Source organism: Anopheles ziemanni, chromosome 2 (genome assembly GCF_943734765.1).
Source record: "Anopheles ziemanni chromosome 2, idAnoZiCoDA_A2_x.2, whole genome shotgun sequence".
NCBI lineage: Eukaryota > Metazoa > Arthropoda > Insecta > Diptera > Culicidae > Anopheles > Anopheles ziemanni.
The window spans coordinates 59,007,864-59,023,604 of NC_080705.1; the positions used below are offsets into that span (position 1 = coordinate 59,007,864).

Genomic DNA, 15,741 nt, shown 5'->3' on the forward strand with positions numbered 1-15,741 from the left:
GTTGCTATTGACATCGTTTATGGCAGTTTATTTAATCTTACTCTAGTTGAATTTTATTTGATCATTTGACATTAACATTGCAAAAACTGGCTTTGTTTGGAAAAAGCAAACAGACAAAGATTACCAGTTCCTCTCCGAGACTCGTTGCGATCGGACGCACTTTTACCAAAACAGAGTGTTAAAAAAAGTGCAAAAGCAAGCCACATCATGGCTGCTTCGAGAAGCACCCTGCGGGTGGATTTCTCGAAGCTCCCCAAAAGGCCGTCCTTGATGGAGGCCACAACCCTCGCCATGACCAAGCTGGGTCTAAGCAGCTCTTCAATCGTTTCAATCCGGACGAAGCCGGCATCCCACTTCCTTCACATCCGAGTGAAGGACCAGAGCCTTGCTCTAAGAACCGTCGAGGAGAACGACGGCAAGCATTCTCTCGAATGCGACGGGAAGAAATTCCCGATCCCGATCGTAATGGTCGACAATTCCGTGGTCATCAAAATCCACGACCTGTCCGAGGACATCACGGACAGATGCATTACGGATTTCTTTGCTCGCTACGGAGAAGTCCGGTCAATCCGAGCCGGAGTATGGGCGAAGCCATACCCGTGTGCCGGAATCCCTGACGGATACCGCTACGTCACAGCGGTCTTGTCTAAGCCGGTGCCGTCATACGTCTCGATTGGAGGGGAAGAGACGCTGATAACATACCGGGGACAGCAGCAAACGTGTCGAACATGCCGTCTTGCTGCACACCATGGGATGACCTGCACCCAAGGCAGGAAACTGGTGGCTCAGAAGACGAGCGTCAACGAGAGGCTGTCGTATGCCTCAGCGGTGCAGAATGGCACCGAAAACCCTGCTCCAGCAACAGTCCCCCGGGCGAGCACACAAACCGTCCGTGCACCGACCGACCCGGTGAGCACACCGACCGTTCCGGCAAGCACAATGCTCATCCCATCGAGCACACCGATCATCCCGGCGCCCGCATCGACCGTCCCGGAGAGCGCACCGGCCGTCCGCGCACCGACAGTCCCGACGAGCACATCGACCGTCGCGGCGAGCACATCGACCGTCGCGGCGAGCGCACCGGCCGGTGCTTCGAGTCTGACAATAGGCGCACCAGCAACGATCATCCCGATGCAGGCCACTAGCGTTGCGGCTAGTACACGGACCGTCCCGGCAGTAGCATCTTTCATCCGGGCAAGTGCGTTGACCGTACCGGCAGCATCGACCAGCACCAAGATGGACAACGCCGGACTTCAGGTGGACGCCGATGCCTCATCGACGTTCAAAGCCCCTCGTGTCCCTTCACCTTCCGCTACACCTTCATCCCTTTCCTGGCAAACAGTGGCAGGTAAGAGAAAGACGGACGAACAGACGGACAGCGACGTGTCGTGCAAGTCTGGGGAGGAACCGATCAAGCGTAAGCCAGGTCGTCCTCCCAAAAAGACCAATGCCACGGCAGCGAAACCGACTGGGGTAATGGAAGTGGACGCATAGTAGTTTGGTGGAAATGGATGAGTTGATGACATCAGTGACGATCGCATCGATAAACATCAATGCGATATCCAATTCCACCAAACTAGATGCACTACGAACTTTCATACGTACTCTTGACACAGACATAATCTTCCTACAAGAAGTTTCTGTCAAAGACTTAGTGCTCCCTGGGTACAATGTTGTAACAAACATTGACCACACAAGGAGAGGTACAGCGATCGCCTTGCGGGTGAACCTAAAATTTTCTCACGTCGAGCGTAGCTTGGACTCACGACTAATCTGCGTCCGGCTTGAGAATTCTTCCACGCTATGCAACATTTACGCTCCTTCGGGAAGTCAAAACAGAGCTGAGCGGGAACTCTTTTTCAACCGCTCGTTGGCGTACTACCTGCGGAATGCACCGGGACCGGTCATCCTTGCAGGGGACTTCAACTGCGTGCTGAAGTCCAAGGACGCCACGGGTATGGGGAATACGAGTCTCACTTTGCAAAACTTTGTTGACAGTATGCAGTTGTGTGACAGCTGGGAGGCTCTCAAAGGAAACTTTGTAGAGTTCTCTCACATCACACGTGGTTCGGGCTCTCGCATCGATCGCTGCTACGTCTCTAAGGACATGAAGGATCAACTGCGTGCAACAGACATGCACGTATTGTCTTTCTCGGACCATAAGGCGCTCACGGTGCGCATCTGCCTTCCAAACATACCTCGCATGCGGCAAAATGGATACTGGCAACTTCGGCCACATATCTTGACAGCCGAAAACATGGAGGAGTTTAGATGTAAGTGGAACTATTGGACAAAACAGCGAAGGAGCTTTGGCTCCTGGATGGAATGGTGGATTCATTTCGCCAAACCAAAAATAAAATCGTTCTTCCGATGGAAAACGAATGAAAAATACTCCATGTTCCGCTTGCAGCATAACATTCTCTATGCGAAGTTAGAGTCCTCATACGGTCGGTATCTTTCCAATCCGATCGAGTTGGTCAATATCAACCGTATAAAAGGAGAAATGCTACTCCTTCAGAGGCGTTTCTCTGAGGACTTTACACGGATTAACGAAACAAGGGTGTGTGGGGAAAACCTCTCCACCTTTCAGCTTGAGAAACGAAGGCGGGAGCGCACCGTGATCACCAGACTTACGTGTGACAACAACGTTGTTTTGGACTCTCCTAAACAACTGACAGACTATATACATACGTACTACAGGGAGTTATACACCGACGAGACAACAAACGTTGACGATACTTTTGCCTGTCATCGTGTAATCCCCGAAGATTGCGAAATCAACAACGATTGCATGGATGAGATCACCTACGGTGATGTCCTTCATGCAATTGAAAAATCGAAACCTCGAAAGTCTCCTGGGCCGGATGGAATTCCGATTGAATTTTATCAGCGAACGTTTGGGATAATTTGGAGAGAAATCATATTGATTCTCAACGATGCTCTCAACGGTCGTTTCCCGGCGGCCTTTGTCGATGGGGTCATAGTGCTTGCGAGGAAAAGGGGAGATGGGTGCACACTATCTTCGTACCGTCCGATCTCTCTGCTTAACACTGACTACAAGCTGCTTTCCAGAATTCTGAAGCAGCGGCTCGAGAAGATTATTGCTAGGTGGCAAATCATTTCACCGTCGCAGAAGTGTAGCAATAAACCCTGCAATATCTTCCAAGCTGTGCTCTCTGTTAAGGAGAGAATATTCGAACTCAAACGGAAAAAGAAGTGTGCAAAACTCGTCTCTTTCGATCTCTCGCAGGCGTTTGACCGTGTTGACAGGGCCTTCCTGTTTGGAACGATGGATTCATTAGGGTTTAATCCCGCATTAGTGCGGCTTTTGAGGAAAATTGGTGAGCAATCTTCGTCCCGTGTCATTGTAAATGGATCCCTATCACCTGCCTTTCCCATCCAACGTTCCGTGCGACAAGGAGATCCCTTGTCAATGCACCTGTTCATCCTCTACCTTCACCCCCTCATCAAGAGACTCGAAGATATATGCTGCGATCAGGACGACCTGATCAACGCGTATGCTGACGACGTCTCCGTGGTGAGTACTTCCCCTTCCACAATCGAGCGGGTGAGAGCAGCAATTGAGGCCTTTGGAGTCACTTCTGGAGCGAGGTTAAACGTCCTTAAAACCACGGCTCTGGACATCGGAATGGTGACAACCGAGAACAGAATCAACCTGCCATGGCTGCACACCGTAGAACGGCTCCGTTTACTTGGAATTCTGTTCTCTAACAGTATCCGGGAAACAGCGGGCCACAATTGGGATACTGTTATCAATCACTTTCGTCAGTTGGTATGGCTGCACAGGGTGAGAGATCTAAACCTGCTGCAAAAGGTAACGCTGCTCAACTCATTCTTGCTCCCTAAGCTATGGTTTGTTGCGTCAGTCTGTGGCCCTCGCGCAATGGACATAGCCAAGGTGACAAGTTTGATCGGGTCTCTCCTCTGGAACGGATCTGGGGGTATACGTGTCTCGCTCCAGCAGCTGGCCCTGCCACGAGACCGTGGTGGCTTAAACCTACACATCCCAGCCGTGATGACAGCAGCCCTACTCACAAACCGCTATGTTGCAGAACATCAGAGCCTCTCATTTGGAGCCCAACACATCTTGTGTGCGGGAAACCCCCCAGATATTACATTGATACCGTCTACGTATCCGTGCCTTCGCAGTGTTGTCCAGCAACTGGCGTACACTCCATGTACGGTAAAAACACAGCTATCCACCAAGGCCCTCCGCAGGTTGCAAGTGAACAGACTACCCCCAGCCAAGATTCAGTCCCATCCGAAGGCAACCTGGAAAAAGGTGTGGAACAACATCCACCGAAGCAAACTAACAGCGGAGCAAAGATCCACCTTATATTTGCTTGCGAATGGCAAGATCCCGCACGGAGAGCTGCTTATGCGTATGGGACGCACGCCTTCGGCTTCCTGCATGTTCTGTGTTGAGTGTGACACCCTGGAACACATGTTCACCTCCTGCACTCGCGTTATTGCCGCCTGGGACCTGCTGCAGCAGTGCATCAGGAATGAAGCTCCAGGGTGTCAGTCGTCCTTCGAGTGTCTCCGATTCCCAGTGCTTGGGAATATAAGCATTGCGCAGCGGAAGGTTGTCCTTCGTTTGTTTGCAAACTACATCATCCACATCATTGGAAACAATGATGCTGCGATCGATGTAAATGTCCTTAAGTGTGCACTGTATTTGTGATTATAGAGTATAAGAAAGTTTTGTTTGTACACCTTATCTATTTATAAAATAAATAGTTTATATTTTACAAAAAAAAAAAAAAGGGTAAATCATGTATCGTATTATTTATCTTCTTTTTATAGTAATCATAAATTTAAAAAAATAAATAAACAAATAAATAAATAAACATAAAAATGTATCGAGTCTTAAAATAATATAAATCATCCTTTACACAATGGCTTCCAACTTAGTTTTCAAGAGACAATTTTCAGTATTTTCTCATTTATCGATTTTTTTTTATTCATTTTTACTCGTTTTAATCGTCTAACCGTTACTATGCGGTGGGAATAAGTTATTTATTCTAAATATTTTCCCGATGGCCTTTTCTACGTTACATGTGAAAAGGTTGATGTTGTGTAGATACGCACCTTTCGCACGAAACTCCTATTACATTATTACATTTAACTGTGCGCCGTGCAAAAAGCAAAAATTCATTACTCTTCCAATGAACCCGGGGCCACGCAAACGGCCATAAAGTTTGCTATTATGCTACGGGCTATAAAATACTGCGCTTGTCGTACGAAGCTGCCGATTGAAAGGAGCACTCGTTAACACTGTACAACCTACGCCGCAGAATTACGCGGTCCGGTACTAGCTTGTTTCGTCATCATCCTCAAGGAATTCAATTTGCCTCCGTGTGGCGGCGGTAAAACGAATGGGAGGGCGGCGGTAACGTCGCCTCTTGCGTGGCCCTCTGTTTAATTGTCCCGACCTAACGAGCTCTTTCTATCCACCAGAGCCAAGCCACTGGGTCTAATAGCAAAACAGGACAGAAAAATTTAAAAAAAGACCATAAGAACCCTTGCAGACCATTCGCTACAGTTCGACGGAAGTGGTCCAGGTGTACGGATTGCGTCAGAGTGGTGAACGCAGGCGGGACGGACGAGCTCCACCGTGCAGCGAGTTTTACAACGGTAGCGGATCGTCGACAACTCGGCGACAGCGTGTCGGTGGCGAGTGATTATGATGGCAGGTGTAATTACTGCAGAACAACGTTATGACCAATGGCGAAGGTATGTACGGGGAAAAAAAGAGTGGTTTTATGTGTCCGTCCTTAGTCACAACTTTGGTGGCATTTCCTTTTGATTTTTTGTCGCGTGAACTATTTGCCCGTTCGTGCATATCCTGAAAAAGTACGAGATTTCTCGGCCCTGCTGTGGAAGCATTCTGAGCCGGGGTTTTTAGTACGTCTTTTTACATTGCCATTCGTTGACGTAAGAAAAACTTGGCCGGGAAATCATATGAGCGGGTACGAGGAAGGGTAGGGTTTAATGGTAGCTCGAAATAATTAAAACAAAGCGTGTAGATCTTATTGTACTTTTAATTTAATATAGAGAGCAACTCTTGGTATTTCTTTATCCATGCCGTGTGAAAGTATTAAATACAATTACAGTCCTCCTTGTTTAATCCAGTATTTCCAGTATTTCAGTTATGGTAAGAAAAGCTACTTAAACTGGATGTTGTTTTCTTTAAATTAATATGAAAGGTGAAATAGAATGTGTTAGACTGTAACTGGTCCTATCATGCGAATATTAGATATCTTACCAATTGTTTACATGTTTCTACGTTGTTTTTATTGCCCTGAGAAGAGGTATCTCTGGAAAACTTTCTGGAAAATATCATTAAATGTTTTGTTACCTTATTTGTAAAATACTTTCAACATGGTAATATGAAAGGTAAAATAGAATGTGTTAGACTGAAACTGGTCCTATCTCGTGAATATTAAATATCTTATGAACTGTTGCCATTTTTCTACTTTGTTTTTACATCCCTGAGAAGAGGTATCTCTGGAAAACTCTCTGGAAAATATCATTAAATATTTTACTAGCTTATTTGTAAAATACTTTTAACATGTTTTCATTTACAATAAGGAAAGGCATAAGTCGAAAACACTCTATACTGTCTGTTGTCATGAACGTCAACCATTTCCGCGTTTATTATTTTCTCCATACAACTGTAAACCACAATGGAAAGAAAATCATTAAATGCAATGGGAAATTTCATTTGCATTGATGACCGCGGATGGTAGTATGTCGTATGAAAAGTGGGTTGGTTTTTCCTTTCCTTGTTTCCTTGTTCTTTGAACCCTCATGAAATATTAATAATAAATGCAACAGTGCGCGGAAAACCACCGTGAGTCATGAGAAGTGCTACTTTTCCCTGCCGATGGTGTTTAAAGTCAATGAAACAAACGTTGCGAAGAGGTAGAAGCAGTGATAAGACAAACTGAGCCGTTGTATTGGAAGAACACCCAACATTTAAGTGTTTTGTATGTCTATTTTTTTAAACACGTTGGCACATTTTTCGGCCTTCTTCCTTTTGGTCTTGCATTTCTAACTTTTCAGGCTGCCTTCGTGCGATATCTTGGTGTACTGCCGAAGTCCTTTTTCTGCCACAAAATACAAGCCTCGCCATGTCATCTTCGTCGTTTGCTCCGAAAGGGACGATTTTATTTGCTCAACGGTTACGTTTATATGCCACCGTTCACCGCCCGCAAGCCAAGTTTTGTCTTGCCGCCCGCGGAATCTTATCGTATGGTACATAAATTCATTCGCAAACGCGGAGGCGAGGTTGTTGCGTTTTGTGTTTGTGGGCGCGTTTGTTTATTTTTTCTCGTCTTGTTCATTTCGACGCGCCGTCTCTAGGATTCGGGTGTGGGGAAATATATTTCTACCAACTTATGCTACCGCTCGCCGGTTTGGCCTGCGAAGTCGTCGCGATACCACGGTTTTGTCGCTCCAAAAAGTTCTGCCTTCAGCAACGCACCGCGTGTGCCTTTTCTCGGAGACGCCGAAAAGTTGGTCGGCTGACTTGGCTTTCATGTTTTCGATTATTTGCATCGTAATGATGGTGGTTTCGGTCTTGCGGTGGGTGTTTTATGTCGGTGGCGGCCCGGATAGATGTGAGCATGATTATACCTACATTTCTTTCGGATCTTACTTCGTCGATTCCTTTGCGATCGTGGGGTTTGACTTTGACTGAGGTTATTTTTCGACGGTTCTATTATGTTTGTTGCTGGGGTTCAGCTAAGATTTTCCATTTGCCACAAACCGATAATTTAATAATAATCAACCGACGTTTGGTTTGGCTGCAAACCTCAACTGGATTCGAGCGAAAAGCCGCACTTCTTACATTTCCTGGGATGATGCGCGAGCTCTACTTTTGCGCATTTTGTGGCACCACCGCCAACTCATCACTGGTTTGGTGAAAACCCGCCCTCTTCACGAGCGTGCAATTGCGAGTGGAGTTGTTGGAATGCAAATCCTAACGCCAACGAATGCCTCGACGACGTTCCCGGAGTCATCCGAAGGTTCGCCACGGTGAGTGTGGGTTTTCGTTGATAAGAAGTTGCCGAAAGGAAAAAGCAATGCAATTACAGGCGGCAAGCGCTGGGACGGGGGGAGGATGTTCACGTGTTGCAACGAAACGAATGCTGCTCCCACGATCTCTGTCTGTAAGTGTTGCAGCACGAGCGTCTTATGAAAATTCAACCAAGTGGAACGGGACACTGGAATTGTAACACTGGCCGAGGACGTTCGACTCGACATTCTGGAATGGAGCAGATTTTAAATTTATGGTCGCTCCAGCCCGCCGCATAGCCTTTTCCCCGGCCGTCTCGTGCACGATGAAAACTGGGTAAGGCTGGGTTTCTTACCCGTTCTGCAACGCTGGAGTTGTTTTTGCGTGGTGCACGTTTTTCCGAACTATTGTGCACGATGGGCCGGGACTGTTCCCCGGCATGGCCGTATATTAAAGGACTATTTTCCCGGGCCCCGGACAAGCAGCGGGAGGAGCAGTCACGATGGAGAAGGCGGCACGAGTTCGAAAGGTAGTCGTCTATGTGCACTGTCGCTTGTTCGATGGAAGGTTATTGCATTTTCCAGCGTCCTACCCTTCCCCGTTTCCTTTTGCGATGGCTGTAAACCTCACCCCAGCCCCTTGGCACTTCTAACTCTTCCACCGAAATTAGGTTTCCACTGGGGTTGATGTCACATTACCCAAACCCTTGCGGAGAGCGGACTCGGAAGGTTGGTTGGAATGGGGAGGGGGGGAAAACGATTTAATTTATTGAAAGATTTATTGGTAGTTTTGCTGCCGGGGTCATTGGGTCGTGGTGCAGGGGTGGGGTGGTTGTTTTTGCCACTTACGGACGACAATGGATGATGGTTTCACTGTGAAGGTGAGAGTAGCAAAAGGTTTGTTTTTCCACATCCGGTTGTTGAACGAACCGGGAAAATGTAAGTGTCCTCAACCATTGTCGATTTGCAGGGTTTTGCACGCTGGTAAAAGGAATAGAAGCACTAGAAATCGAAGGAGTCTTCAAATTTAACAATGTTAATTCAAGAGTGGCGGAGTTCGGAGTATTTCCTCTTATTTGATTCGAAGTAAAGTAAATTAATCTATTACATATTTTATCTATTTTTTGTATCGAGAATTGTGTATTCTAAAATCTCTACCAATACTGTACCGTCGATTTTTTCCACCTATTAAGCTTTAGCAGTGCAGATGGTGTTGAAGATTTGTTTGAGCAATTAAAAAAATCTAAATTTAAAAATTTTAAAATTGAACTCTGTTTTATTAACACAAACATAAAAAGCATGTACACATGTGTCAAGGTGTATCTACCAAAGTTAGGCCACAGGGTTTATAAAACATGGAGAAATCGATGAAATATCAAAGCTGTTATTGTAACTTTTAAATTAAAACATAGCTCTCAAATAAAGAGTAAAAACCATAACTCTTTCCTTAGCCCCTTCTTCACCGAGCATCGCCGAGGCATCTAGCTAGTTCATGATAGGTTTCATTATTTATTTAACAACGAGAAAACTCGAGGCCGTCTCAATAATTAACTAAACCGATTTGATTAAATCATTAAAACAAATTCTTTAATCCCGCTCTGATTAAAGATCTTCTTGTTAAAAAATAAAACACGCGTATCTTAACGACAAACAAGCAGCCTTTCTAATTGGAAGGATTATGGCAAGGTTTCTTAAGGCGGCTTTTGTTGCTAGCCCGGACTAATAATATGCCGGTCGAATTGCGGTGACCCTTCTTTGATCCCTTTTTTTGGCTCGTTTGTAACCCGCTAAAAGGATACATTTGCGGATGCTGTGATTTGGCATATATCTCTCCATTTAGGCATACTTTGTTGCTACGAACAAGGTGAAATAAAAAAAACAAAATAATCGAATTGCCAGGCTATAGCCAATCGTGAGCTGCATCAAGCGAGACGCTGAAATATATAAATAAAGGCTCCGAACAAATTGTTACCATCGGGCAATAAGTTTCGCAACAATGGCGGCAGGAAAATGATACCTCCTTGGCGACAAACGAAATGTCCAACGTTTCTGCAGCAACTCGAGAGAAAGAAAGCCCACGTTTCACGGGCTAGGGTACTGGGTACAGGGAGGCTAGATGATTGCCACGAGAGGTGGCAAATTTATTACATTCCAACAATCCGATCTCCGATCTCTGCAACCAAGCGACTCATCCGTCGGTACGATCCGTTGGGGCCAACGTGGAAAGCCTTTTCTTCGTTCTCGGTGTATATCTGGAAAGTTTTCACTCGTGCGCAACAAAGCAAGCGGGCGAAATAGTCGCCATTTTCTGCATGAAGTTGTAGTAAAATAAATCCAAATCCACTTGGATTTGAACGACGGAGGTGCACAATCCTTTTCTGGGCGTCGTTCGTTGTTTTGGGGTGGTATGATCCATGATTTGCAGTCCGAGTTGGGCTCAGTTTTGGAGTTCCGCGTGAAGCTTTTCCCACAACGCGGAAGCGGAACACATTTTGCAGCGCATTTAGAAATGAAACCACGTAATCCACGATTCTAGCCTGGCCCAAAATGTGTGTCAACCATGAGCCAGTGCCGGTTTGGGGAAGAAACTCACAAAGAAATACTTGTGGTACGTGATTTAATCTAGCCCTCTAGCCCGGGGCGTTCTAAAACACCATTAAATTTAATAACTACGATTTTCATGGCCTCCACAACGCGCACCATCGGAGCTTTTGTTGGCAGGGTCACGATTTTTCGCCGTGAATTCCATTTTCCATTTGACAGGGGAAAGCTCCGAGAGCACCCCAAATTCGCGTCGATCTTCTACAAAGGACGGATTCCGTTGCCTACGAACGAATTATACTTTAAATCCTTGTTGTTGTTTTTCCGTGGCGATTTGTTGGTCTTCCTTTCCATGGAAAGGAAGCTCCATCCTATCAGCCTTCGCCTCATTACTCATCTTCCCCGAAGTTGCCCTTCGATTTGCTGTGGTTTTAAGGAAAAGATGTACCGTCTTTCCCGGAGAAACAAACGATGCTACTTTTGACAAAACTCCACACGGATGGTGGCGTTTGTTTTGGTTGTGGTTGCGGCAGAGCCTTTTTAGTCGGTTTGAAAGTAACGTTTTCCGAACCACCTCTATCGATCGTCACATTTCATGCGCGGGATAGTGTAACCGGCGGTGTTAAGTATATTAAATCGAACGTTTTCGGCGGCTTTGGTTGTTTGCATTCATTGCAAAACTGAAGCCCGTGCTGATTTAATCCTTTTTCCCGCAAGCTCGTGCACCGAACTGGAAGGTTGGATCAAAGGCTCACATTTAATGGTGCAAAGAGCGTGGGATTTTATCCTTTTTCACGCATTTAAGTACAATTTTCATGTCGATGGGATTATATGAGGAATGGGGTAAAATATGTTCGTTCCCATCACGTAAGGAATTAATAGTATCGATTTTTACATAAATTAAATTCGTTGGTTAATATTTTCAAACCTTTTATAATCAAACAAATCAATCTGTTAAGAGATGACAATGTTTATTCAAGTAAGAGAGATCAAGAAGAAACCTGCTTGCAAAGAATACACGATGTATCACATCACAACTGATTGTTGATGAACTTTTCCGAGGCAGCAAAACAAGTTCGCTTGACACATCAACAACGTTCAAGTTATTGCCGTTTCCGGTAACGATTGTAGCACATTTGGAATCATTTTTTCTCAGGCTTCCTCTCCGTCAATTGTTCCGCCCGAGAACTTCAAGCCGGAAGAATCGATTTCATTGCTGAACAAACACGCCACACGATGCTCGATTCTTTTCTGGAAGGCATCTCTCCTGCTTGCTCTCCGCCACGAGAAAGTCGACATAAAAGTCAGCAATTTCACCGGCAAGGCTGCAAGTGACAACTCCTTTGTGGGTGGCGTTTCCGTCGTGTCGAGTGGAGAAGAAGAAGAAGAGAGCAAAAGAAACACCACCGGAACCGTAATTTGAACCGTTCGCCGAACCTGGCACCACCGGGGAAGGTGGGCGAAACTAACAACAACTTGAACTAGTTTTGTTCGCAATCTAAGATGACGAAAAAACGGTATTGAAAAAGTAAGCAAAACAAGGCAACAAAACACAATTGTGACGCGTACCGTTTGTACTGTGGGAACGCTCATCGGCCCGAAGAGGAATCCGGACTCCGTGGTGGGCTTTGTAGACGTGGGTTTTGTGCCAGGTTAGTTGGACCCGAGCCGGGTCATTGTTTGACCGAAGGAAGGTGGTTGAGCTTCTGTACTGCATCGGGTGGACAAGGGACAAGATGGAAAGGTTTTCCGGGACGGGCATCATCAAGGGTGGCAGCCGCCGCACACTTTGGCCAACAACTATCATCGCCAGATGGTCGAAAAAAACGGGAACCGTTTCGCTTTTTCCTAGTGTTGGTTTTTTAAAAGAAGTTGCTGGGAAAACTATGCAATATTTGTATGTTGCGACGTGGACGTGGAGAAAGTGGGTTGGGCGCTAGGATGGGAAAGAATTTCATAAAGTTTACTTGCTCCTCTTACTGTAGAAAGTTGGCAACGTTGCGACATCGTCGGGGCCGGGGGGGTGGAGGTGGCTGAAAGTTTTCCCGATCGCTAAAATATTATGTTCAGTCGTTCGCTGAGGCAATCGCAAGCAAGCAGCAACATACCATCGGAATCAATAAACGACCGTGTATGTGTGTTTGTGTGCTTGTGAGTTTTGGTCGTGCGGAATGCCGGAAACTACTGCCCTCCCGCTCGCAGCAGTCTCCTTTCCCGACACCCGCTGCACACTCAAGGGGCATAAGTGAAAAGAGCATCAAAGTTATTGGTGGCTCTTCGCCTGGGAAAAAGGGTCGCCAAAGGTGAAATCAATTGTTTTGCGATGGCAGCGGAAAATTAATGGCAAATTGCGTCCGCGCTCGTGTTCGCATGACATCCGTTTTATTTTTCCTGCTTGTTTCACGGCTGGATGCTTTTCCGGTGCACTGTTGTGCAGGGTTTTCGGGGGTTGCGCCCGTGCGGTAATGAGAAAAGTTATAATCATCATTTGAGAACGTCAGCAATTCAACGTCGAACATCGCGAGACAACCTGTTTGTAAGACGGGTTTTAAGTTTTGCTAAAGTTTCTGCACCGATTCGAGTGTTTGTTTTCGAACTGATTAATTTTACATTAAACATTTACATTAAACAGCCGGGAAATTTACAAATTGCATTCGATTTTTCGAGACAACTATTACATTTTTCAGTTAGATTTTGTTTGTTTCATTAAAAGTTATAAAATTACTCACCATTCAGTATTTGGATAACAAATATTTAAAAAAATAAACAATACAAAATATAAATTCACTGTTTACGATAAAGCTATTATTTAGGCATGTTTTTTCCCTCTTTATATTAAAATCATTCTACAATTTTCATAAGAAAACGTTTGTTTTGTACTTTTATAATATTCTTGTGAATGAGGTTTTTCTTAGTTTTTCGCAGTGTCAGAAAATCAACTATTGAATCAATATTTATACCTTTTCTCTTTCCAAGCTCGTATGCCGTCTGCCATTTACCTAAATGATTCCGATTCACAATTTTCTGGTGAAAAAACAAAAATCAAAACAACAGATAAACTAGGGCTAGCGTCAACTTTTGCTAAGCTACGAAGATTCCGAGAGTGGAAACACAGAGAGCCTGGGCTCAATCCAATTATTGCTAATCTCCTGATGTAGCAACGGATTTAAGGACTGTTTTGCAAACCAACTCCATCAACCGTATAACTGAAAATTAGCCTTCCGCCTACATAACATTCACTTAGATTTCCAAGATTTGCAAGCAACGTCAGTAGTAGAAAAGATGTGGAGGAAAATTGGGTCATGTTCTCAAGGCTCAAGCTGTATGGAGTTCTATTCTTGGAAAACAAACAGGTTGGACAGAATTCTTGTTTAGTGATGACCATTGTCTATTTAAATGTTGGTAGTATCAATGTAAAAAATAAGTGTTTCAACTAGTTTAAACTACGATTCGTGGAGTAAGAGTAGAGGGATGTCAGTGTTTGCCAAGTCAAAGATAAAGAGAAATTGAAAATCCATGTTCAACAAACATCTTTGTATTCGAGAGAGTTTATACAGTCACAGTTAGTTTCAGACGAACTCAACCAAGCTATTTTATTTTATCACATTACTGAACGCAATGAAACTAGAAAGTACCATGGAAAATCTTGATATATTTCGGCAGAAATATACAGAAATGTCTCGTGTTTCATCCGCATCCCTCGGTTTGCTTTGTGGATAATGGACAAGGTGAATCATAAGCAACGTAGAACATTCCTTTATTCATCTTCTCGACACCTGCGAATGTTACTTTCGTCGACGCTCCTGTGCTTAAATTTGAAGGAAAGCAATTCGCTTTTCCGCAGTACTCGAAAGAAAAGGAATTTCGCTGGAACAGATGTTCCGCAGTAACAACTCTCACACATTTATCCTTCTCACTTTGTCATGTTTCCGGGATCCTTCTGCGAAGCGATGGTCGGTTTGAAAGTAAAGATGACGAACGCTGATGATCGCGTATTCTGCAAGCCTGCCTTTACTGTACCCGTCAAATTTACTTCATGCCGGTAGAAACGGACAGCTTGGGCGTAAGGAAAAGTCCGCTTGAATTACGTTTTATGTTTTTTCTCCATTTTTTCCGCCAAAAGCGTGCAGAAGAAATGACATGAACCACGAGCCGACGATGATGGACCATTTAAGTTGGGCCAACGTTCGGTGGGCGCGCGGAACATAATTTTATTCACTCGCGGAACATGCTGCGGAAAAGTTTTCGTGACTAACCCTTCACGACGGTCCTGGTGGTTTCCTTTTGGGTGGCAAACGAAACGAGCAGTTGGATAAAATCCTCGAATCGTTTCTCTTTTTTCCGGTTGCGTGCAATGAGGAGGACAAAAGAAAACGTTATTTAAGAAAACCCCCTCTCTTAGGCCGCCCTATTTTCCTCCGCGCACAATTCAAATCATCTGGGTGCTGTATTTTTGCGAAATAAGCGCTTATTAAGCAGATTTTCCACTCACCACTGAGTCTTCAGCATTGGATCGATTTCGTTTGTACGTGGCTGACCCGCAGTGTTTTTCATTTCTTCCACTGGCATTGAAGGCAGACAGAGCAGGGCGCAAAAAAGACTTTACTTTCTCGTGGTCATGTTCTTAAGAACCGAAAGCACACGAAGAAACCCATCCGAAGAAGCGCTGGACCGTAGTTTGACGAAAGTTGAACGAAAACGTCTGGGAGAACAGTTCCAGCGGGGTCGTCGACGGTTTGTTTGAGCTGGAAAGCGATAGGCAAACGGGAAATAGCATAATCAGCGACAATGGCTCAGTTTGCAATAAAATCTTCAACGGCAACATGAATAGCAATGAGTCGGTATGGGTATTTTCCGGGTGTTAGTGGAAGAATGTCCACCATCCTTCAGGACGGTATCGCGAAGATTGGACACGAGAAGGCGCACGGAGTTGAGTGGCGTCTGGAGGCCCGCCAAGTAGCACCTAAAGATCGTCATCTGTTGAATGCCATTGTTGGAATGTAGCTGTGGTTTTAATTTTTCGCCGTTTATTTTGTGGCGTTAGTTTTTATTTGTGCCAAATTTGAGGCAAATCAAAAATCAAGATTGAAATGGAAGAAGCACGTTGGCAACCATCTTTTGGGCCACCATCCTGTGTGTATGTGTGGAAGAACGCGA

General features: G+C 45.1%; 1 protein-coding gene across 1 annotated transcript in view; it reads left to right on the forward strand.

Moving 5' to 3' along the window:
* Positions 1-207: 207 nt before the first annotated feature.
* Positions 208-15,741, forward strand: part of LOC131293978 (uncharacterized) — an 86,181-nt gene continuing 70,647 nt past the window's right edge. The window contains exons 1-2 of the mRNA XM_058322028.1: positions 208-1,493; positions 1,756-2,273. Of these exons, the coding sequence (XP_058178011.1) occupies positions 208-1,493; positions 1,756-2,273 (1,804 nt within the window). The remainder of the gene's footprint in view (positions 1,494-1,755; positions 2,274-15,741) is intronic.